Source organism: Cavia porcellus, unplaced genomic scaffold, assembly GCF_034190915.1.
Source record: "Cavia porcellus strain 051 isolate PalLab524CR breed Dunkin Hartley unplaced genomic scaffold, mCavPor4.1 scaffold_23, whole genome shotgun sequence".
Taxonomy (NCBI): Eukaryota; Metazoa; Chordata; class Mammalia; order Rodentia; family Caviidae; genus Cavia; species Cavia porcellus.
This window is the reverse complement of record NW_026947506.1, coordinates 7447089-7472330: the sequence shown is the minus strand read 5'-3', so window position 1 is coordinate 7472330 and position 25242 is coordinate 7447089. Positions and strand designations below refer to the sequence as shown.

Below are 25242 nucleotides of genomic sequence, written 5' to 3'. Positions count from 1 at the left end.
TCTCCACGCAGGCCCAGCTTTGCTGGCTTCCTGGGCTCCTCCTTGGCTTCTTGAACTGCGCCCCTGTAGATGTAGCATTTAACACACTAGGGGCTTCCGCTCCTGGTGGCCCCAGCTCTCTCCCCAGAGGCACAAGCTGGCCCCATCCCCTCTGCTTGCCAGAGTCCCCTAGGCAGGAGCTGTCCACAGACCCACAAGGCCTGGGCCAAGAGGACACAGCCCCAGGACAGCCACGGAGCCCTGTCCAGCAGCCCACAGCCTGCTCCACACTGTGCTGGTGACACTCACACGGATCCCTGCTCCCCAGAGCTGAGCTGGAAGGAGCCTTGTGCTGAGAGCTGCTTTTGCTTGTTCTGTCTTTAGACAGGAGCGGGGTGCTGTATCTTTCTGAGCTTTAGGCTCAGTACAGCAAAGGCAGGAGGGGGTGGTGGGAAGAGCATTCGGTGCATGCCCTCCCGGGAGCTTTGCAGACACTGTGTGTTTTTACACGGTGACACTGGCCCTGACGGTTGAAGCAGCCCTGCCTTACACTTCCAGGACACTGTGTCAGTAATGGTGGCTGCCTAGATGTCACCTGGCTATTTCACCGCTGAAGTTTTGCTGTGTGGCTTCTTACAATAGTAACCTAGGGCCTGGGGATCTTAAACATCGAGCCGGGAATGCAAGCACTGCACGCTTCACAGCCCGGTGCTGGCCAGAGTCCCCAGCTTTACCCTGCACCTGTGCAGAGAACCAGGTCCTGCTGCCCCTGTCATGGAGTGCCGTGCCTCAGAGGAGCCCCCAGTGCAAACAGGAGGCAGCGGGCACTCTGCTGTTTTGCAGGCTTTCTGGAAGCATGACTCCCTGAATAAACCCAGGGCGGCCAATTGGGAAGAAAAAAAAAACCAAAACCTAACAGCAGACATGACCACAGACTTCACCACGGCCTGAGCCCTCCCTTCCGCTGGCTCTGGAGTTGATTCGCTCTAAGCAGTGGCTGTCAGTATTGTTCCCATTTTTCAGATCTGAGGAACTGACAGCTTCCCCAAAGCCCCCCGGGTGCCCCCGAGACCATCCCAAGTTCCCGGACACACTTTCCCTCGGGCGCTCTTTCGTTTAGCAGGCTTCTTACTTAAATCCAAGCAAACACCAGATAAAGGGCATTCTAAATATATTTCTTTGCTATAGATGTTGATCTCCTGTTACTGGAAAACAGGAATTAGCTTGTCTGCTTGAGGATGTGGTTGGCGCTTTATAAAAAGGTTGCAGAACAGATCTGCGCAGAGTGCCAGCTCCAGGATGCTGCCGAGCGCGTCCAGCAGGAGGAGGACCTTCGCGGCCAGATATTTCAGTAAGAGCCTGATTATGATTGTCTCGGTGCTTGGCATTTTCTTTGGGCCCTGGGATCAGCCGTGGCTGCCAAGGAAGCCCCCTGGGTGCCATGGATGGGGCGTCAGTCAGCATCTGTGGTCAGGGCCCTGTCCCTCTCAGATCCTGGGTGCTGGCTGGGGTCCAGCCGTCACCCCTGAACTGGCTGCTCTGAAAACAGGTATCAAAGTGACCAGCTGACTGCCCTCAGGAGCAGTGAGCTCTGATAGACACGGGGTCTGTGAGGGTCCCGGGTAATGGCAAGGGCTTCACACCGAGGGCTTGGTCCAGGGGTTGCTGCGACCTGGTTTGGAAACCCTCAGCTGAGCCGTGCCATGGGCAGAAGGGCAGGGGCACCAGTAAGAGACGGGTGGTGACTGCTGGGTGAAGCAGGGTGCTGAGGGCTGGAGCAGGGCAGGTGCTGGCGGAGGGCGGCGTGAGGTCTGGCAGAGCCACAGAGTACCAGGCTGGTCCTGAGGTCCACCCACCCCAGGGCGTGTGTCCGGGCATCACGCCTCCTGGCTGGATGAATGAGTTAGGATTGTCTCATCTCAGACACTTTGGTGGCACCATATAAATAACTATGTCGGGTCAGAAAGGTCTTCAGAGCTGCCCTAAGAAAGGCAGCTTCTCCCCATCCCTGGTCTCTCCCGCTCCCTGCGTCTCTTTTTCTGAGGTGATTTGTGAGGATCTAGACTTTTTCGCTGAAGTTTTGAAAGAGTTTGAGTGAATAGAAAGTTCTTAGGAGCAAAATCATACTATTGCACCTCACTTTGCCCACAATTTTGCAAAGTTGAGAACCTTCCAGAACCTTCCTGAACCTTCCAGAACCTTCTAGTCCTTCTACTAGAAAGCCAAAGGCCAGCCAGGTCCCCTATTTGTGGGCTAGGCTAAAACCCTCACACAGAGATGACACCGCCCGTGGCTCCCTCATGGTGGAACCAACCTCAGTTTCCCCCAAGGATCCAAGAATCATTCCACCACTTCACACCCACGGCACCCTCTTTTTTTATCAGCTCCCCAAACTTCGGGCCTCTGATCTTTCTGTCCCTCTCTCCACTCGGGGGCTTCTGCCTGTGGCTGGCTGTCCAGGGCACACTCCACCGCCACATGCAAGGAGTCTTTCTGGCCCATTTCCCAAAAGAGGAGAGCTGCTCCAAATCCAGCCATCCCTATGGCCCCCAAGTCCCTGACCGACTTCAGGACCAAGGCTGAGGAGCTTGGGACAGGGACCCCGTCACACCCTGCCCTGCGCCCTGTCCACCGCGACCGTCCAAGGCCTAAGGGATGGCCGAGGCAGGGACTCGAGCCTCTGTCATGGGAAGCAGGAGACCCAGGGGAGGAGACCTGGAGCAGGCAGGCAGAGGGGAAGGAAGGTAGGCGCATGGCAGATCGGGAACCCTGGGCTCTCACTCGTGGGCAGCAGGGAGCTATGCCACCTTATAAACAGGGCCGATCTGATCGCGGTGCTTCATGGAGAATGGCATGCGGGAGGGCGTGATGTCAACCCTCATCTGGACTTCTCTGCATCCTGAAGATGGACCCCGAGCCCTCCCACTGAGTGACACCCTTAGCCCTTTTTTATTTGGTGGCAGAGTCTTACTCAGTCACAAGGTTACCTAATGTGAGCTCAGACTTGAGGTCCTCCTGACCCGCCCCTCGCTCCATGTCCTCCTGTGGACCCCGGAGCCACTGGCTGTTTCTGAATTGCTCTTCCCAGCCTCCTCCATGTAGCCCACAGGCGGGCACATGGCCTCCAGCCCCAGCCACACGAGCCTCCTGGCACTGGCTGGACATGCCAGGCTTGTGGGGACACTGCTCAACTCTAGACCACAGCCGCACGGCTCACAAATTCCCGGGCATGTTCCCTTCTGCAGAGGCTGAGAGAACAGGACAGGTTCCACTGTCACCTGTCTCGGGCCAGGTAGGGGGCTGCTTCCTGCCCATCGCAGTGACTCAGAGCCCTGGACTGGTGGAGAGCCAGGCTCACAGCCCGTGGCTGCCAGGCTGGAGGCTCAAAGGTGAGCTCTACAAGGCCTCAAATGGGCAGAGATTTTGGGTAAATGGAGTCACACACTGCGTGGTCTCTTGTGTCAGCCTGTGTCATGTGACCTGGGGTTCTGAGGTTCGCTTACGTTTTTCATGTGTCAGAAGTTTGTCCTTTGGGGCTGAATAGTGTGCCGTCGGACAGAGGTTGGTTCCTTTTATCCGTTCGCCAGCTGATGGACGCCAGCGCTGTTTTTAGGCGGGTTTATCATCCTGAATAACGCTATTCTGAAAACTCACACATGTGTTTCTGAGCCCGTTTGCTTTCATTTCTCTTATGGCGGATTTGTCTGATTATTTTTTTAAGATGCTCTCAAAATGTTTTTCAAAGTGTCTACCATTTTGCATGCCTTCCACCTTGCAGACACCTGCCATTGTGTCTGTAATGGAGCGTCTGTGTTAACATTTGTCTCTGCATATCAAATTAGGGGGAAAATACTTATTTTGGCTCATGGTTTCGGTGGCTTCAGTCCGTGGTCTCTTTGCTCCATTGCTTCTGGGCCTGTTGTAAAACAGAGCAGCGGGGCAGAGAGTGGCAGAGTTGTTCATTTCAAGGCTGCGGGGTGGCAGAGAGAAAATGACAAAGTCCAAGAGGAAGAAGAGGAGGACTTGATAGAATCCCAAGTCACATTCCCCGTGCCCGCTCGCTCTCACCGGGACCCAGCTCGTTTCCGTCTCCGCCTTATAATGCAATCAAAGCATTTTATAGTGGATTAATGGACTTGATGAGATTAGAACCCTCCTGATGGACACTTCTACCAAAAGCCTATCACATGCCAACTAAGTGTGTGAGTTTTGAAGACATTTCCGATCCAAGACGTAACACAATTATAGTAACTATAAAGTAGTTATATTTGGGAGAACAATGCATTTGTCTAGTGATGGTTAATCTTTTTCCTTGTTTATATATTGCCTTTGCCAACATGCTTAGTCAAATTTTCTGCTCTTTTTTAATTGGTCTCTCCATTTTATTTTATAATAAGGTCACAAGCATTTTTATATATTCTGGGTACAAGGATTTCATGGGATAGCTGATTTGCAAATATTTTCTCCCAGTCTGTGGCTCGACTGCTCATTTTTTTAATAGTGCACTTAATATTGGAAATACTGACTTCATTTTGCCAGGTGTGCAAAGATAAAAACAGTCTGGAGGAAGCCGGGGCGGGGTGGAGACCTTGGTTCCACGCTTGTTCACTTGCTGATCTTATCTGGGGGATACAAGGTTTGATAAAAAAAAAAAACCCACAGGGAATGTTTTCATGTTCTTAAAAATGTTTTTGCAACAGAAGATTCTTTGCCACTTACACCCTTTAAAACCCTCCTCCTCGGGGCTGGGGATTTAGCTCAGCGGCATAAGCACCTGCCCTGCAAGCAGGCAGTCCTGAGTTTGATCCCCAGTACCGGAAAAAAAAACCCTCCTCCTCACTTTGAATGTATCCGTCTCATTAGTGCCACTTTCTGAAGCAGTTCTGGAATCCTCTTTCTTGAGGGTCTTTAGCCGTGCTCTTCCTTTGCAACTTTTTTGGTTTTTGGTACCAGGAATCGAACTCATGACCTTGCACGTGCCAGGCAGGTGCTGTGCAGCTGAGCCACATCCCCGCCCGATCACTTTAACTTTGGGGAAGAGCTGGACATCGCAGGGTGTCAGAGCCCCTGAATCAGGTGGAGGGGACACACGGCCTGCCTTGCAGCTCGATGGCACCAGCGATCACTGTAATTTTGATCACACTCTGTACAGACACTGAGGAAAGTGGACTCCAGAAATGCTTCAGAAAGTGACAAGAACAATGGGATAAGTGTATTCCAAGGCAGGGGAGCACTTTATGGAGCTCTTTTTCTGTAATACACTGTTTTATTGAGATATTCACCAGAGCATTGCATCACATCTTACGTAGTGACAGGCTGTCTCACGAGACTGCAGCGATGATTAATATCTTACGCAGAGCAGAGATCACAAAAGGGCTCAGTACAGTCTGAAAGCATGGGAATCCCTTTCAGACAAACAGTAGACTCCTGCTGTGTGTCTCCGGCTGTGGCCTGGAGGATTTTCTGAAATGAGAGGCTCTGGACTCAGCGACCCACTCTTGGAGCCCAGCACACAGCCGGGCTGATTATCCTCAAATGCTCTCAGAAAGAATTCAAGCAGCATGAGAAGTGTGAGGCAGGAGCAGCTGCTGTCACCTGCAGAAGACCGTGACACTTGTGTCCCTCTCCACTGGATGCGGAGAGAAGGGAAGGGCAGTGTGCAGACTTGATCCAGAGTGGTCCAGAGATGGGGAGCTGTGCTGGGGTGCAGGCTTAGCTCTGTGCCTGGGTGGCCTTCGGGGATGCCCTGATTTGGGGCAGGAAGGCCAGGCCTCTGTACCCCACCGCAAGCCGCCCTGGAAGTGGCTCCCCAGGGAGGAGGTGTACCCTAATCTGGGACACTCCCAGTGCATGCTGAGGCCGCCTGTCAGTAGCCGGGGCTGCTCAGCCTTGGAGCCATCTGGGTGATGGCAGCAGAAGCCACTTTCAGAGTCTCTAGTCACGTACAAATAGTGCAGTGATCGACCTTCCTCTCTCCGCGAGGGGCACTGCCAGGAGCCCTGGGGCCTGGGGCCGTCATCCGGTGGGTGGCATCCTCTGGGTGCAGGCTGCCTCACTGATGGCCAGGAAAGCAAACTTCCTCCTTTTCCTCCAGACCCATCTCTGCTGTCCCACACTCTGTGCCCACAGCAAGATGATGGCAGGGACCACGTGGAGAACCAGAAGCCGAGTCTCCAGGAAGAATCCATTTCCCAAAAGCAGATTTCTGGGCCTGGGCTTTGGGTTGAGGGTCTCAGAATGCACAGGGGGAGCCAGCAAAACAGTCAGCTCCTTCACACAGGGTGGGCGTGAGGCGGACACCTGGGCCATCCTCGCTGTGGGAACAGATGGGGCCACCAGGCGTGGCGCCCTGGCAGGCAGAGCCTGAGATGCCTGGCACACGTTCCTCGCCGCCCCTGAGACCCGCCTTCCTCTAAGTGCGGGAATTCACGCAGCATCTTTGGGCAGCCATGTGTGAGACCCAGGGCTGTGGCACCTGCTCAGCCAGAGCAAGGCTTGTGACGTTCACCAGGGGCAGACACTGTGCCCCACCCCGGTGCCACATGCTCCCGGCACCTCTGCACAGCACCAGGACGGCAGTACTGTGCTGAGCACAAGTGGCCACTGGGTACCCCAGTGCCCACAAAACCAACCTGCTTGCTCACTGCAGGGAAGAACGGGAGACCAGATGGCCACTGCTGCCAGCCGGGCCTGCTGCCTCGTTTTCTGGGTCCAGATGTTCCTGCCTTCCCTCCAAGCCTGACTCTCGGGCAGCTCCCAGGCAGGACAGAGCCCTGATGGCGGAGGACAGGGGGGCCCTTCCTCAGGGATCCTGGGCCCCTCAAAGAACCTCCTCTGTCCAGCTCTGAAGGGAAGAAGGAGGACCTGCTTCCAGGATGACAAGTGTCCTCACACCATGTGACACCAAGAGGCACCCAACAGTTTAATATCACCCAGATCTGGCGGGAACCAGAGAGTGTCAGCACTGTTCCCCTTTAGACACCTGCAGCAACTGGGCATCCATCCAGCCACCCACGCTTCTGCCCAACATTGGGTCACTGACTGCGTCTCAGTTTCAGTCACTGACTAGAGACTCCCAGAGCGCCCAAGGAGGAGTCGGATGGGAGAGGGGGAGGGAAGAGCAGGACCCCACTGCCTTCTGAGGGGTCCGACCCGGGAGTGCCCACACCCGGCTCTGAGTCTTCTCTGCACGACGGACCACAGGCATGGCTCCTGGCGACAGGACTCCATATCCAGCCCCTCTTCCCGGAGGAGGATGAATCCCAGCAGTCTCCTTACTGGATTTGCTGTACCGCAACCATCCCCCATCCTCCCAAGCTCCCTTGTTAACAAAGACCCCGCTGCCTTTGGAAAGAGCTTGGAGAGAACACAGAAGTCCCAGGAGTTCACTGCATCACTCGTGAAATCCCAGGACTTCAAGTGCCAGGACCCAGCTACGAAAACCAAGTATCTCCCCCGCCCAGCTCCCAGTGCCAACCACACCTCCAGTGCACCCCTGGATGAGCCCCTGCGCTGTCTGCAGCCTTGGTCATAGGCAAAGGCTGCCCAAAGCTCATAGGCTGAAACCTTCTGCCCCCTAGGAAGTGCTAACAATGAAGCCAGGGGTGCATCTCCAATGGCAAAGACTTCCCCAGTGTCAGTGCGGCCCCGCCTGTCGGGGCTGCCGAATGCCATCCACGGCAGCTCGAGTCTTCACGACCACCCCGAGACACAGGGTCATCATGAGTCTGGAAGGGAACGAGAGGTATAGGACCAGGGATGACAGAGTCACACTCTTGTTCACCAACGCCGTGTGGCCCACGTGCTGGGCTCCCAGGCTGGAGTCAGGGCAGTCAACACAACCTAGGCCTTGCCAGGAAAGCTGTGTTATGACTGGATCCAGAGCCAGTGGAGAAGGAGACGGTGGGCAAGAACAAAGTTGTCACCAGACAGGATCCAAGGACAGATGCCCGCCCCAAAGAGGAGAGGAAGACCCCAACTCGTCTCCCCCTACATATACACAAAACTGGTCCCTAGAGTCAAATCCTGTCACAGAGAAACGTCAGTGAGAGGCCTGGGCGCATAAGCAACAGGGACTAAGGATTTAGCTCAGCGGCATAAGTGCCTGCCTTGCAAGCAGTTGGTCGTGAGTTCGATCCCTGGTACCAATAAAAAGAGAAAAAGAAAAAAAAAAAAAAAAAAGAACCAGGGACACGAGAGCAGCTTGAGGAGTGGTCAGGGACACTGCTGGAACCAAGATCCATTTGCAAAACAGGGCCAGGTTTCAGGGGTCTGCTGGGTGGGCTGGCAGCTGGCTGATGGTTATCTCAGGGTGGGCTGCAGGTTGGCTCTGGAGACATCCTTGTTGCTTGAGGGGAGATCTCCGGGCTCCCCGAGACTGTTATCCCTGCACAGGGTGGTCTCATTCTAGTGGGGGGGACTTGGCTGGAATCCAAGTGACCACAAATCAAGAGCCACCACTGGGGACTGCAGAGTACTCCTGGGTGTCTGAGTGTGTCTATAAATCTCTTATCTCGGGGTCCTCAGCTTAATGGGGGTTAGATAAGTTTTGTAAACACAGGGCTAATCTGCCTTTGAGATCAGCCCTAAGGGTCAGCAAGCCCAGGTGCAGAGGAAGCAGCTATCAGGTCCAGCATCCACAGTATTAAACAGAGCTCAAGCTTTGTGTTTTCAGTTACTGGCTGGGCATCTGCGGGCCCCTCTTAGATCCCCGACTGCCTTAGAAGAAAACGCAAATCACATTTTTAAGGAGCAGACGGTCAAGGACCTGGGGTTTTGTCCCCTGGCCCTGTGGTGGTGTCCCTATCACAAACCAGCACTGACACTCAAGGTCTCAAACTGTAAACAGTTCTGGCATCGGGGCCTGTCTGCTGGCGCCTCTGCATGGGCCGGTGGTGAGGTGGCCTTGCGACAGATTACAGGGCTGCCCAGCGTTGACAGGGATAGAAATGGGCTTGCTGGGTCCACAGGTCTCTCGTGGAAGCAGAGAGCTGTCAGGAGTTGGGAGATTTTGTCTTGTTTGCACTCCTAGGAAGTGAATTCAGGGCCTTCACGCTGAGCCTCACCCCAGCCCTTGTTCATTTTTGGTTTTGAAACAGGGACTTGCTAAGTTATTGCCCAGATTGGGCTCTATCCTGGGATCCTCCTGCCCAGGGAGTCTGGGCATGTGTCACCACCACCCCTGCAGGTCTTTGCAACCAATTTACTGCAGAAGGGACAGGGCTGCTTTGAAGAGCTGGATGCTGGTTTGCCCGGGTCCGTGGGGCTAGATTTCCTGTCCTGAGCTCAGCATCTGAGGAAGCCCCTTCCGGTCCGGGTGACAATGGCGTGCTGCCAGTGTGAACATGCTCCTGTGGAGGGATTTGGGGGGTCTGGGAGCGGCTGGCTGTGCACACAGAGCAGCCCCTTGGCCCCCCTAAAGCTAACACACCTTCAGACCTTCCCTCTCTGAATTTGTCCCCACCTGGAAGAGAAGGCCCCGCAGAGCAGGAGTGCATGAGACTCTGCTTCACGAAGGTCCTCCTGGGACCAGAAGGTGCATTAGGAACTGGTGTCCCGGATGAACACCAAGTGACCGATTCCGGGTCTTCCCGGGCCTCAGTTTCCTTTGCAGTGAGCTCTGTGAGCTCACACAGAGAGGCATCCAGAGTGAGCTCCAGTCACTCACCCCCAGCAGGGACAGATATTTAGGTTATTGTTGAATGCCACCTATGGCCCAGGTCCTGAGTGCTGGGGAACCCTGGCGGGTGCTGTGGTAATCAGCTTTCCGTTACTGGCATAAAATACCCGACACTCGAAACTTAAAGGAGAGTTCAGTTTGGCTCAGGGTCATGCAGCTTTGGTCCTTGGTTGGCCGGCTGGTGCCGGGGAGACACAAGGCTTGGCGGAGCAAAACTGCTCAGCTCATGATGTCACCCGAACTAATCAAGTCCACAACTCAGCCTCACTGACCCAGGTACCTCGCTCGAACAACAATACGAGTTGGACATGATCATGACGCACACACCCACCCCGTCTAGCTGAGTGGCCGGGCACAGCTACCTGAGTCAGCATTGCTTCCTAAGCCATGCACTGGCTTCCTAAATGCACAAGACCATGAGGCCAGACAGCAGGGGACTCCAATTGTCAGCAGGCATCGCCATGCTGGTGCTCATCTACCCTTCTCCCTGCAGCTCGGGCATCGTCATCAAGAGAATCACCGGGGCTGGGGATTTAGCTCAGCGGCATAAGCACCTGCCTTGCAAGCAGGCAGTCATGAGTTCAATCCCTGTACTGATAAAAAGAGAAAAAGAGAAAAAAACGACTTAGGCTACCAGCTAGGGGCGTCCCTGCTAGTGGAGGCCTAAAGCTTGGAGGCCAGATGTTGACCTGGCCAGATGGTATTCATGTCCCCATGCTAAAGAAGAGGGGACAGAGGCCCGGACAGGGCCGAGTGGCTTGCTGGCGGTGGAAGCCATGTATGACCACAAGCCAGGAGTCAAGCCGAATCACAGAACACACACACATACCCAGCGTTTTACATACAAGAAAAAACCCGTTCTAACCGCCAGTCATTTCGGGAAGTGATATTTTGGGGCCAATTTGACTGCCCCTGCAGAAGTGTGACAGTCAGTGAGTCACAGGACGCTGTGTGCTGGGTTCCTCTTTTGATTCCTCTTGAGAGAGGACACTCTCACTGGGGCAGTTTCGGTGTCAACCCAAGGCCCACCCCGAGACCAGGTGCGTGGGGAGCGGCCCTGGTGGCCTCAGCATTCGGGTCACCCCTTTCCTTCCAAGGGCTCTGAAGAGGTCCCTAGGCAGCTCTGTCCTTCATTTCATATCGGCCACCAGGCCCAACCCCCAACTAAGGGACCCTGGCAAGCCCACCGGGTGTGCCTCACGCTCCACTTAACACAGTCCGAAGGTCCCTAGAGACACAGAGGGACATCTTTTCTTGAGGATCCAGTAAGAGAGCAAAGTCATCAGAGCTGGAACCCAGGCTCCTGCAGGGCAGCACCCCCAAACTGTGCTGGCCACCAGGGGACAGCAGAGAGGCAGCAGCACTGCCCAATGCCAAGCTCCTGGGCAGAAAGCCAGCCAGGCAGGCGGCCCCCGAGCCAGCGTGCTCCAGGCAAGGCTGCCAGGCTAGAGTAAGGTACACGGGGGCCCTGGCACGCACGACCTGGCCCGCAGATGGGATTTAATGGCCCGTCCCTGCTGTGAAGGGTGCATGAAGGGACATGTGAGGCCTCTTCATGACCTCCGGACCCCATAAGGCGGCTCTTTGCCCGCTTTGTGAGTGAGGAAGCCAAAGGTCCAGGAAGACAAAGACTGACCCCACTGCCTGAGCTAGGCGGCCAGCGAGGGCTTTGAACTCAGGTTCCCGGGCTCCAACACTGACGAATTCTCCGTGACTCCTCTGCAAATCACCACCCTGGGGTGACTACGTGGGCGAGTGGGCAGGGACGGGGTGGTCAGCAGCCCCTGCCACCTCCTCCTCGTTACACAGCTCCCCATGCACAGGGGAGGAAAACAGGTCAGATTGATACCGGCCGAGGTTGCCAGGTACCAGAGTCGGACCAGGCATGCGTCCCCAGGTCAGAGCAGGCTCCTCCTGCCCGGGGTGCCCAGGAAGACCAAGCACAGTTGTTTAAAGAAGTGGGTGTTGTGTTGATTTGACTCGGTTGTTACCCAGTGTAAAGTATCCTGAGACCGAGCGCTGCACATAGGGCAGAGCGGGGTCTGGGTCTCCCCGGTGCATGGTGGGAACCCAGCTCGTGCCTGTGTCCTCCGCCCCCCTCACTATAACTGTAAGTTGTTTTTGCGGTGCTGGGGACTGAACACAGGGCCTCGTGCGTGCTAGGCAAGAACTCTAATCCACCGAGCTACATCTGCAGCGCCTTTCTCCCTACCTTAGGGCTCGCAGGAATGCGGGACCTGCTCCTCCAGCCCTCTTAGAGGTACCGTGTGAAAGGAGCTGTGTGCCTGTGTTTTTCAGAGGGCTGAATACGTACTAAGCATAGGGCTGCATTCTTTAAATTCTTGATCTCCCTTGATCTTCAGGACAGCCTAGGAGGGGCCATGGAGACAGCTGAGATAACAGAACCCCGAGAGATGAAATGGTGTGTCCAGGATGTGAAGGCGCCAGGCTTTGACCCAGGGCTGTCGCACTCCAAAGCCCAAGCACTGTCACAGTGATAGCGCACTGTCTGGGACATCCTAGAAACCAAGTCAGCTTTAGTCAGATGGCAGAGGGGGAAATCACTTGCATCTGCAGGCTGATGGGAACCAGGACCCGGGTGGCACTGGTACTTGGCGTACCCCAAACTGTGAACACCGCCTTTTCACAGGAGTGTGTCCTGGTCTCACTTCCCCTGAGGTGGTCTCCCCTTCCCGCTCCAGTCCAGTGCCACCCGAGACTGCCTTTTCGCTGTGCAAGCTGTGAACAGGAAGTGGGATTTGCACAAGGATGGGGGTTATTGGCCACACGCCCACCCGAGTGTGAGATACAATGGGTTACAGTCTCATGAGCCATCACACGCGGAGGACAGTAGAGGTCCAGACCACATTCACACCCAACTGCCCTGACTCCGCTTAGCATAGCACAGAGACCCCACTCTTCCCGGGGTGATGCCGGGGCTGGCCAGGCATCTCCGGCTGACCCTCCTTCCTCCCTGGCTGGCCAGGGGCTGTAGCTTGCTGCTTCTGGCTAGTGTCACCAGACACTTCACCCCGCCCACCATTTGCCAGGGTCAAGGCTGAGATTCAAAGTACAGCGCCTATCAAAGGCAGATTATATTCATGTTGCCATCAAGGTGGAAATTAAGTTGATCCATCCGCTGAGTTTTTCTGATTAAAGATTCCTTGGTGGAGCAAGGTTGTTGATTGACGTCTGAAGTTCTAAAATGCTGATTTGCCAGTTTGGGGCACTTTCTGCTTGTTGGCACGGGGTGGAAGACAGACGTTTAAAATGCCTTGCTCTGCCACGCATTTCATGCCTCGCCTATTTGTTTTAAAACGTGGAACTTGAATCGCCTACTCAGCATTTTTAGCTAGGAGAGTTGTTTGGTTTTGTTTACAGAGGAACTCGGGGAATGTGTCGTGCGTGATGCAGCGGGAATTAGGCTGCACCAAGAATTTCTCAGCTCACTGCAGTGTCCACCTACTCCTGTGAGCTCTGGGACGTCTCTCCCTGGCCATGTCCCCAGATCACTGTCCCCGCTGTGTGCGGGGTGACACCCCCGCACTGTCCTGCCTTCCCGCATGGCACCTCCAGTGCCTTCTGCTCCCACACACCCCCATGTTAGCCCTCTCTCCCCCCAGCAGGCCCTCAGTGCTGCAGCTTCTCTGCAGTTTGGTCTTGGCTTCTCTTTGTTTCTGATCCTTCTTAGTGATGAGTCCACCAAAGTTTATAAACAACATTAACCTTACATCCAGCTCTCTCCCCACTGTCCCCACTTGGATGTCCCTCGGAGGGCAGGATGAGACCGGGAGGCAGGGCCAACATGAGATCTAATTGCTCTGAGGACTAGCAAGAGTAGACCTCTTAGGTTCAGCTTGAATAGCCTTGCCTTGGGCTCTCCAGTGACCCAGAGACTAAGGAAGGCACCAGGGCAGCGAGCAGGGTCGGTCCCTGCACGGTGGGCTGAGGCGTGTGAGGAGCCTGAGCTGTGCTGGATAAAGCCACTGGTTCCCTAGGAAACGATGAGGTCCCTGGTGTCCATTCTGTGGGTGTGTGGGTGAGTTTGGGGGTCACAGAACTTGGCTGAGAGGTGCTCATTGCTGACTACGGGAAAACACTTCCAGTCTCAACATGGTGGTGACATCACAGGAACCACAAGCTGCTGAGCAGTGCAAACTGCTCCCCGGAGAACCCCGCTGTGATAGGCAGGCGCCGTAGGAACAGAGCCTCAGGAGACTGGACAGGTGAGGTGGTCTGCACAGGCCACAGGTGGACAGCCAAGCAGGAGTGGGCTGGGAACGGCTGAGATGGAACGTAAAATACGGAGGGGAAAGAGGGCTCATAGCACCTAGAGGTGGGGGCAGCTGAGGTCACCGTCAGTCCTGACCAGTGCGCAAATACACGCCAAGCCAGAGAGGCTGGGGCCGGGCCTGGAAGGGAGGCGTGCAGCCGTCAGGTGACAGCAGGACTTGCCGAGGGAATGAAGTGACTTCAGCAGGGGCAGGGGTATGTAGGGAAGGGCCCCCAGTGCTGCTTCAGGATGAAAAGTCAGTACAAAGAGGAATATAAGAATCTGGACGTCAGTTCAAATCCTGGGGCTGCAGGTCACAGAAAGGCGACCAGGACAGGATTGACTGCAAGCTTATAACACCGTGGGGGGCTGGAGAGCCAGGCTCAGGGACGGGTATGACCGTGGCTGCAGACAAAAGATACCAGTCATCTTCCAGCAGGCAGCATGTGCGCAGGACAGCTCTTATGCCAGAGGGTGCTGTGTCACGGTGGGACAGTGTCCCTGTCCCAGCCGTGAAGTCCACTCTGTCTCGGAGATTCAAAACTCAGAGAGGCCAGGCCTTCATCACGTGACCACATCTGCCTGCCTGCCAGGAACAGAGCAGATCGGTTCCTTATAGCCTCACCGAGGGAGCTGGGGTGCTGCTCCAAATCAGGGAAGGAATGGGCGCTGTACAGCCAAATCTGAGCTCCCCCACTCCGTGACCAGGAGGCTCAGAGAGCGGGAGAATGGGTCCAGTGCCTTGGAGAAAGAAACAGAGTGTCACAGAGGCAAAAGGAAAAAGGTTGAGGGGGGGAGGGCAGAGGTGCCCCTGACGGGCAGTGTTCGCTCAGAGGCACGTGACCACTGCAGGAGAGATGCAAAGGAGCGCAAAGGCCCCTGGGAAATTCCCATTCTTCCCACCCCAGGCTTTCCCCAGCAGCAGCCGTTTTCACAGAGCGGGGGCTTGGTTTTCGGCAATGCAAAACCGACCAGAAGGGTGATTCATCAGCGCCTAAAATCTGACTCCTTCCCTGCATTTCAGGGAGGGGAAGCCATTGGCTTCCTTGTTGGAGCCAAGCAAGGGGAGGGGTGGCCAGCTGTGTCAGCAGCACCCCCCCCCTCCTGTCCACGATGTTTAAGGGACAGGTGCCAGCTCCCTGGTGTCCCTGTGCATGCAGCAGGTCCCTATGGCCTTGGGCATGGACAGATGACAGGTACGAGCCATGCTTTCTTCGGGGATCCACACTGCATGGCTCAGATGTCTCCCTACATGGAACCCCCAAAGTGGCCTTTGGGAAGAAAACCCATGTCCTCTGCCTGGCTCGCAGCCTGGCCGATTTCCTTGGTGTATATTCTCCTAGATGCAGAACCGGGAAGCGCTGTGGGTCTGCCCAGTACACAGTGTCTCCAGGTGGGAGACATCATTGGCAGCGATGAGCTGAGAACTCGTCAAAGCTGTGTTTGAAATGCAATTTACTTCCCTGTAAGTTGATATAATTTATTTCCCAGTGATGTCTTCCTTAAACCTCCAGCTCGCAAAATTCCTGGAAACAAAGATGATCGCTCTTGCCCACGGGTGCCAGGTGGCCGGTCCAGCACACCCTCCCGGGTGGACAGGAAGCACAGGAGAGGCTCGGAGCTGCCGAAAGACTTTGGGTGACACGCTAGGGAGCAGAGACAGGCCGGGGACACTGGTGCTGGACAGGCGTTGCAGAGTCAAGGAGCACTGTTCCCAGCTCTGCGCCAGTATGGCCAGCTCTGGGCCTCTGGCAGCTTCTGGAACAGGGAACCTGGGCTCTGCTTTCTACAGGCTGCCCCCTCCCCCACCCAAGGCTAGAACCCCTGGCTCTGCCCCTGAAGCCCAAACCCAGCCCCTCACGCCCTCTACTGGACACTTTGGAGCAGTGCATGGTCTAAACAGTACAGCGCACTGCATGGAACAAAGTTGTCACCTCTGGGCTTCTGGGCCCATGCCCCTCTTCCGTTTCTGACTGTGAGACTAATTGGCAGATGAGCGTCTTCCTGAGAAACCTCCTTGGGGTGGCAACAAGCAGAGGTTCCCTCCAATGGCCCTGGGCCCAGAGACGTGCAGCTGTCTCCAGGAGCAGTGCTCTTACCCCTGGCTGCAGGAAAGGTCTCAGTGGAGCTTCTCCAACCCCCAGGACCACCATACATGGCAGATCAGCCCTTCAGGGCTGCAGAGTGACACACAGGGACTGGTTACCAGAGCTGCCCTGCGTGCAGCCAGGCTGGATGGCCTCATTGCTGCTTTGTTTTGATTTGTTGTGTTTTGGGCTGTGATTCTCTTGCCTCACCTTTCCAAAGTCCTGGGGTGACAGGTATGCACCATGGTGCCTGGAGGGGGCCGCTGTTTGAGGGTACCTGGCTATGGGCCAGCCACAGTTGGTGAGTGGCAGTCCAACGAGGGTGTGACCCGACAGGCACCTTCTGGAGAGTTCTACCTGCCAGCACCGGCTGAGCCTCCTCTGTGCCGGCCCCAGGCAGCCCCTGGGAAATGCCCAGGGATTCTGGGCAGGAAAGCAGGGCCCACAGCTGGGAGGGCAGCTGCATGGGGACAAAGAGCAGGGCCAGCTCTACCCCTGTCCCTGAAGAGATCACTACCTCCTCCTTCTTTCCTCTACTCAAACCACTTTTAGGCCAGGGGAAAAGCGCTTCCCTTAGGAAAAGTGTCTGCAGGCAGTCACCAAGCCTGACAGATCCCTCTCTCCGCCCTGCTCCTGTCTCTCCTTACCAAGGCTCCCATCTCGCTGCCAGATGGACCATCAGATCCTTCACGGGGAGGAGCAGGGTGCAGGGCAGCTAGGAAGGAGGAGCTTCTGTGGCCCCTGCCCCCAGGTCCCCTTTCCCCAGGCTCCAGCCCTTTCCCAGCGAGACTGCTGGGTGCGAGCCCACAGCCTGTGGTTTGGTCCATTCCAAACTTGGTCCCCAGAAGAGCCCTCGGCAAGCATGGTAACTTAACGTCACCGGGGGAAACAGCTGCACAGGAAAAGGGCCCGGAGGTGGTTTCTCAACAGAAAGGAGGGTGAGCAGCCGCACTCCAGTCCCGGGAGATTTTCTTGCCTGGGACTTGGAGCAGCAGGCAGGCTGCATTACTCACACAGGCTTCCTGATTGCTCAAGACCTTGTCACCGGCCACGGGGCTCACCCTGTGACCCTGGAGTCAACATGAGGTGTTCCAGCTCTGTGAGCTCCCCCTGCTCCTGGGTAGCCCTGTCCTAGCCTGACCTCAGGAGGACCAGGCCCTCGGGGAAGGGGGTCACATGCGCGTGCTTCTTGGTCTACTCATCCAACCAGTGCGTCTTACAGAGCTCAGGGCAGAGAGGAGAGGAGGGCCTGGCCGGGGACACAGACAGAGCCAGAGAAGCCTTCAGGGCTCCCTCTGCCTCTGGAATCAGGGGAGTTTCACAGGGCAAGTGTCCAAAGCCGAGCGAGCAGGAGTAGCTGGATGACTGTGGGCCAGGGCACTCCAGAGATGGGATGTTGTGGTTATTGCTGCATGTGTGGGGTTAAGCTTTAGGGTCTCGAGGCCAGATCCGCTCACGACAGCTCCGCTGTGCGCCGTTTAGGGTTACCATAGCACAACAGCTCTCAACAGAAGCGGGGACCCGCCCTTCAGCCGGGCGAGGGTGAGACGCCTCTGTCAGGATCCTGACCCAAGCCTTCGCCTTCCTTCCCCAGGAGGCATAAATGGCTAGCGCCCCCTACAGGGCTCTGCCTCAGCCTCCTGGATCCGGACCTCAGAGGACCACTGGGTCCTCCTGTCCTCCAAAACCGCTGGCCCCAGAGGGCTGGCCCTGTAAGCGTCTCGACCTTTCGCACGAAAAGTGCTTTGTGACCAGGGTGGGCAGCCGCAGGCCTGTGCACCCACCGGTTGGGGCTCCCTGCGTGGACCTCCGCGACCCCCTGAGCCCGCCCACTGTTGGGTAAACGCCGGGTGAGCTGGATGGCTCCGCCCATTCCCCGCCCATTCCCCGCCCCTCTCGGACCCAGCCACTCCCACCCCGCGTCTCCGGCCAATCTGCTTCTAGGCGCCCCGCCCTCAAAAGCCCCGCCTTTTCCAGGCCCCGCCCCCAGCGGACAGCGCCGCGCACCCTCGCCTTCGGGGACCGCCAGGCCGGCCCCGCCCGGCGCGGTGATTGATCACCAAAGATCCCCGCGGCTTTAATGGTCCGCCTGGATGGAAACCCATTCTGGGATGGATAAATAATGCATCGAGGTTGGCGTGGCCCGAGGCGAGAGGTCCATCAAGAGCCGGGAAAGAGAGCCAGCCGAGGGGCCGAAGGGCGACGCCAGTGGGGCGTGCGGGGCGACCCGGCCAGGGCGCTGGCGCAAGGGCGTGGATGCCGGGCTGGGGCCCGCGTGCCCGGCGCCGCGGCTGCAGGAACATGCTGAGCCCGAAGATCAGGCAGGCCCGCAGGGGTGAGTCCCGCGTTCCACGCCGCTGGGCGTCCCGGGGCACGCTGGGGACGATCGCGACTTCGGGGCTGCGTGGAGTCCACCCGCCCTGACCGGCGAGGGGTTGGTGTGGACCCCGCCTTTCCGCGGTGTCCAGTGGCCCTCTGTTGCTCTAAGTGACCAGGGGAAGACTTCAGGGAAACTTTGCCCAGGGTTGGCACACAGCAGAACCAGAAAGGGCCCTTACCAAGGAGGGCGATGCCCAGGCTCCTCCATACCGTGACCCCGGGGAGGAGCTCCCATGGCAACCCAGGCTTTGCTCAGGAGCCTGGGGCAGCTGGAGCTGGCCATCCTGTCTGCCAGGATAACGCCCAGGCAGCTGCAGCTGGGCCTGGAGCTGGGGTGGGTGGGGCACAGAGTCAGGACAGGGAGAGGGATCTGGAGAGTCTGGGACTGAGCAAGCAGAGAGTGGCCTGGATAGGCTGGACAGCATCTCCATGAATAGGCTGGACACGGCATCTCTGTGGACAGCGACTTCCTGGCTAGGGCAGGTTCAGCTGAGAATGTCTGTTTTTAAGAAAATAGAACGTGGCCAGTATTTTAGGAAATCTCCCTGTGAGCAGCGCACACAAAGATGAGCTTTTGGAGAGGGGTGGGTGTTTGGAAACAGAGCCTTATCCTGTGTGCGTAGCGGGGACCCCTCCTCCTCCTGCACACGCACAGGGAGCGTCCCGTCTGGTCAGCACGCTACAGCCAGTGCTTGCAGGACCTTCCTGGGTGGGACCTGCTGTCCTGCCTGACCCTCAGCACCCTGTGGGTTGCACTGGGATCATGTGTCACCCGCCAGCCAGTGGGAGAACTATGCCCAGGCTAAGGTGACAGCTACTGGCCACGTGGGCTATTGACACGTGACTAGTCCAAACTGATAAAAATGCACACCAGATTTAATGATTGAGTGCAAAATTGTAGAGTATAAAAGATCCGCTTAGTAACTATTTTATAATGATCTCATGCTGAAATGACAGGCTTTAGATCTATTGGCCAAATAAAATAGATTATGAAATTTAATTTTACCCTTTTTTCCTACTGTTGGCTTTTAAGGTAGTTATGAAGTATTTGGGGACTCATATTATGCCTTGTATTTTTTTTTATTGGTCGGTGCTGGTCTAGGAGGACAAGAGTGCTTCAGAAAAGGGAACTGCCCAGGCCATCATAAACATATCACAAACACTGATTTCAAGCAGCAGTGGTTTCCCAGGGACGTTTGTCCATGTGTGGAGACAGTCTTGGCTTTTCCCCTGGGAGTGCTGCTGGCATTCAGCAGGTAGGGACTCAGCCACTGCTGCATTTGCCATGATGCATGGCACAGCCCCACCGCAGAGTTATCTGTCCTAATATCCATGGCACCTAGTGCCGAGTGAAGAGCACCTCTATTGGGTAACATTATCTGGGGACGTGTAACAAGATGACACTTACAGGGCTGCTTTTCAGACACTAATAAGTTAATTCCTTGCCCACAAAAATATATGATGCTAAGCTATGTGCAGAGGCATCCTAAGAAAGAGCTCCTATCACAAATGCAGCTGCCAAAATAAGGTACTGGAGGGCTTCGGGGGAACAGAGTGCTGCCGAGCTGTGGACTGAGGAACAGTGGGGTGGCTGCAGGTGCTGGGGGACAAGGGCGTTGTAGGATCCAGGAGAACCGGAGGCAGGAAGTGGCCGTGTGCACGGCACGAGGCTGGAACCACGCCAGGAACTAGCCCAGGCTTGTGGCTTCCTAAGGAAGAACTAACTGTCTCCCTGGGGACATTTGTAGAGAAAAGGAGACCAAGAGAAATTGGCTGTGGTAGGAGGAAGAAAGCCCATCAGAATTCATCCCTGGCCAGACCTTCTGAGAATTGGGAAGGGCACATGTTAGCAACGTGACAAGCAAGTGATAGCTGTGCCATCCGGCCCCTGGTACCTGACCATTGTCTGGTCCAGATGGTTGTGTACCACACCTGGTGTGGACTCACCTTCGCACAACTGTGTGGGCTTCGTGGGAAAGAAAGGGCATGTTCCAGGACAGACAAAAGCAGGCCTGGCCACGGACTCAGGAGCCTCTGGGGTCCAGCCCTCAAGCTGCTTTCCCAGGGACCGCTCCCCATGCACCCCAGCCTTACCTGGTCCCCAGTCAGACGATCCCTGAGTGTGTGGGCAGAGGCAGCGTCTCCCCTGAAATGCATCCTTGTGCCTTCCAGGAATCTGGAGATGTCAGCACTCAGTCAATGTCCCCCGGGAAACCTTAGCACTGTGACCTGCCTGTAATACTCTGGTTCTGCCTTCTATTGCTACAACAGAACACCTGAGGTTGTGAGGTTTATAAAGAAAAGAGCTTCATTTGGCTCCCAGTTCTGGGACCCCAACAGGATGGTGCTGACCACCCTCCCTTAGGAACTGTGTCCATCACTGCAGGAAGGGAGAGCCGGAGCCCCCACTGCCTCTTAAAGGCCCCAGCTCCCCTCAGCACAGATGCCTCGAGAGTCAACCTGAGGTTTGTTGAGGTCAGATCTTGCCCAGACGGCAGCTGGGTCAGACATCCTGCACTGCCGAGTTCAGAAGGGGCCCAGTGAGGCTGATGTGCCCACACACCTATGTGCCTGTACACACCCAGTACACATACATGTGCAGACACACACAGTCACTCAGAACAGTAGGAAAGTTCCCTACCTGGCTTTAAGTGGGTCCACACAGGCCTGTAACCCGAAACGTGTGGCCACTTAGTTTCCTGAGCACCGTGCAATTCAGGAAATCAGTTCACATCAGCACATGTGAGTTCGGGGTTCACACCAGCCCAAGCTGCAGTGCCCAAGAGCCAGCGGGGCGTGGCCTGGTGACCCTGCCCCACTCAGCCCCCACGATGCTCCCTGGGGAGTTTTTTCCCTACTGTGTCCCCCAGGATCATCCTCAGCTGACCCAAATTAGCACCCCTGCTGTGGCTCCAGGGTGGGAACAGAAGAAGCAGCTCTCTCTGCTCCTGCCAGTGATCCTAGAGGAAAAATGGGGTGCACTGATTAAACCTCGGTCAGATAATTACCTAGACAGTGGAGCAAGCCACAGGTCTGCGGACTTCACAACACCATGAGAACAGCTGCTTCTTTCCAAGACAGAAAATACCGGCCTCATTCTGGGAGTGACGGCTAGGTTTCCAGGCTGGGCATGGCCCATACCCCGAGCTCCTGTCTCCCCTGCCATCCTCACCTGGCTTGCCCTGTTAGCCCCTGAGGCTCGTGGTTCCCCATGGTGCCAGGACCAGGCACTGCTAAGGGGCAGACCTGGGAGCAGGTCATTCGGAACCCCAGGTCTGGTGCTACCCCTGGTGCTACCCTTCCTCCCAGGGCTGCTCCCCCTCTGGCATCCCCCATCACAGGGCTTGCAGATCTGACCGCTCATTGGTCCTGTGGGAGGTTTCCTCAGGCCCAGCGCCCAAGTGTGCAGCTGTGGCCTCGCCCCAGCCCACGGGTGTCAGAGGTGTCAGCCAAAGGCTCTGCCTGCCCAGAACCACCACATGTCACCTCCCGCTCAGGCCATCACCTGCCGGAACCTGGACTGTGGTATACCACCTTGCCTCCCCCATCCATTCTGCACCCCAAAGCTGAGGCCACCTTTTTACATGAAAACTGTCACAAGCCCAGCGAGGAGCCTTTGGTGGCTTCTCCTCTGCTCTTTGGATTGAAATCTAAGACTTACTGTGACCTCACTCTGGAACCTCGCTGTCCTATAGCTCTCCAAGCCCTGCCACACCCATCTTCTCCCTGTTCCTTGGAGTTTCATGAGCCTCCTACCCCAGGGCTTTTGCACATCCTGCTTCCCTCTGAGATTCCTCTTGAGCTCACACACAAGCAGTCCATCACCCTGCTTCCCCTACAGCCCTCAGCTCAGTGTTCCCACACACCCTACTCCACGCCCGGTTCTGTTGTACATGTCCATGTCTGAGGCTGATTTCTGAAATCTCTGTCACCTGCACTGATGTAAGGGTATAAATATTAATTGTTTGCCCCACGACTCCAGTACTGAGGGCCCTAACTGTTACAGGACTGTGGGGAGCTGGGAAGTGGAGCTCAGTCTGAGGAAGGGAGTCATGGGAGCTGCGTCTGGAGGATTTGTCTCTGCTTCAGCTCCCTCGCCCTTTGCTTCCGGGCTGCCCCGAGATGAGCAGCTTTCCCCTGCCCTGCTCTTCCCGCCTGGAACCAGCCAGTCACCCAGTGAACCCCTGAAACTGAGAACCAGAATAAGCCTTTTCTCTTTTAGCTTGTGTGTGTCAGATATTTCATCCCACCAAAGGAAAGACCATTCATACAAGTGGACTGTGAACTCCACGAGGGTTTGGACAAATTCTGGTTTTGAACATCCTGTATTCCCAATGCCAGGCACCTGGTAGACACTGGACGTATTTTTAAATGGAAAATTGATGGGTGATGGATGGATGGATGGATAGGTGAATGGATGCGTGCATGGGTGCATGCATGGATGGGTAAGGGATGGATGGATGGGTGATGGATGAGTGGTGGATGGATGGATCGTTGGATGGATGGTTGAAACTTGGGAGAAGTGTTAGCCTGCAGAGGCTGGAGCACTATCTCTGCTCTAACTGGCCCAGATCCTTAGCAGATTCCTCTCCTCCTTTGATAAACTTGAATGCTGCAAACATTTCCCCAACCTGCTGCTTGCCCTTTACTTTTGTGTTTTTTCTCTCGGCATTTAAAAGTTTTAATGTTTCTGTCTGTCTATCAGGATTTGTGTTTAAGCATTTGCTTTGTTTGGAATGTGTGAGACAAAATCACAGTGACCGCTGAACAGGGTCCTTCGCGCAGAGGAGGAGGTCAGACTGATGGGCCCAGTTGTAGCAGACCTGGGCACGGTGTCATTGCCATGAGGCCCTGAGGAGTATGCGGGCTGGGTCAGTGCTGAGTGGGATGGGTTCTGAGTGGGTACGCTCAGTGGGCTTCCTGTGATTTTCCCTTGAGAAAGAAAACCAACATTTGTCATGTGCCCTGAGTGCTGGAAGCATTTTCACTGCACTTCTGTATTTCTTGTGGCCCCACTGAGATGCGCCATGGACCTCTGGAATGATGAAATGCGATGCTGGTGTAGCGTGTGGTCCCCGGCCACCACCCTGAATACAGTGGCCCTGCAGCACACTCTCGAGCATTCTCGCGTCCTAACCCAGGACAGGATGGAGCAGGCCGTGGGCTGGCACCTGCCCCAGCGGCCTGAGGACCCGCAGGTCTTGGGAGTATCTATGCTCTACCACAGACTTGATCGCTGTGTTTGTGAGAAATAGTTATTTCTTCCTCGAAGTAGCTTTTACTTGGCAAACAATTCTTTGAGTCTTCTATTACAGCACTTAGTTTAAAATATAAACACACAGTCACTCAGATGGCAGAGATGCCCAAGACTGGACATCCTCTACTGTGACCATGACTTCCCTGTCACCTGATGTTCCTTCTAGAAGTTTGCTTAGAACCAAAATGGAATTTCAGAGGCCTCCAGGCAGTCTGGCAACCTGGTTGAATTTGGGGATCTTTGAATGACAGAGGCCTCAAAGCTTCTGGCAAATGGATTTTTAAATCCTGTTTACAGTAAGTTTTCATTGTTTAGTTCTAAAATTTTTATTTGTTTTTATTAAGGTGCAATTCACATAGTTTCCCTTTACCTGTGGTTTCAGTTACCCACAGCCAACCATGGTTCAAAAATAGGAAAGTGAAAAATTCCCAAAATGTAGAACTCATAAGTTTTAAACTGTACAACTCACCAAGTAACATGATACAGTTACTCCATCTGTGATACAGATGCTCCATCTGTCCCACCCAGGATATGAACCACCCCTCTGCCCAGGGTTTCCATGCGGTATCTGCTACCAACCCGTTAGGTATTCAGCAGCCACCTTGTTTAGCAGGAAGCCAGTCGTGATCCCAGGGTCTGGGTTTAAGTGAAGCAACTCTTATTTTGCTTGTTAATGGTCCCAAAATACAAGGGCAATGCTGCTGATCTGTTTAGATCTTCCAAAGAAAAGCTGTAAAGTGGCTCCTCTAGGTGAAAGGTGAGCGTTCTTGACTTTATCATAGGTATACATGTGTGAGAAAAACCAGTTTTTACAGGGCTCAGGGCAACTGATAGTTTCAGCCATCTGCAGGGTTCTTGGAAAGCTCTCAAATCTTGGACACAGTGTACAATACACAAATCCTAAATGACCGCCACCAACACCAGCATCTCAGGCATCTCCCTTATCTGCAAAAGTTACGTCCTGTGTCTTTGCAGGACAATGCTCTTCTGATTTCCATCAGTGGAGTGGTCTTGGAACCTTAGGTGTGACTGCCCCGCTGTTCACACTGGGCCCCTCCACTTCTTCCTCAAGGACGGAAGGGAAGGGAGACGGTCTCCGCTGAGCATTAGAACACGCCGTGTGTGTGCAGACTTTCTGTGTACATGCAGACATCTCATTTTAATCTTTAATTGCCAACCCTACGAGACCAGGCAGAAAATGGAGATGGGATAGTTTAATATACGAAATGCTCACGATCACAGCAGTGATGTGATCAGTGACCGCTGAAACACAGGACTCCGAGGGCCCAGAGCCTGCCTTCAAGGCCAGCTCTGGGCAGAGGTCGATGGAGGCTGACAGTGTGCAGAGCATCTGCCACAGGGACACCAAGCCACCCAGGTGTGTGCAGCCTGCACACCTGCATCTATAGCAGGTGTCATAATGCTGCCACCAGGTGTGGGGACAAAAGGGAACAAGCTCAGCACCCGTGGTGTGTCCTGGATGCCTCAGGTGTGCAGGCCTGAAAGGCAGTGGCCAAGAGCAGGCCAGTGGGAAGGGAAGAGGAGTCAGGATGAGACCAGACGTGGAGAGGCAGGTGTCCCAGCAGAA

At 55.4% G+C, this 25242-nt stretch overlaps 1 protein-coding gene across 4 annotated transcripts in view; it reads left to right on the top strand.

Annotated features, from left to right (window-relative positions):
* The window catches only part of Arhgap22 (Rho GTPase activating protein 22), a 123975-nt gene that overhangs the window by 1775 nt on the left and 96958 nt on the right, over positions 1 to 25242 (top strand). The window contains exon 2 of one of the 4 annotated variants that reach the window (XM_063233751.1): positions 1168 to 1330. In XM_063233751.1, the coding sequence (XP_063089821.1) occupies positions 1279 to 1330 (52 nt within the window). In that variant the 5' untranslated portion in view covers positions 1168 to 1278. Of the gene's footprint in view, positions 1 to 938; positions 1331 to 18003; positions 18354 to 25242 lie in introns of those variants that run through there. The other 3 variants (XM_013148618.3, XM_013148617.3, XM_013148619.3) reach the window with 3 other exon arrangements.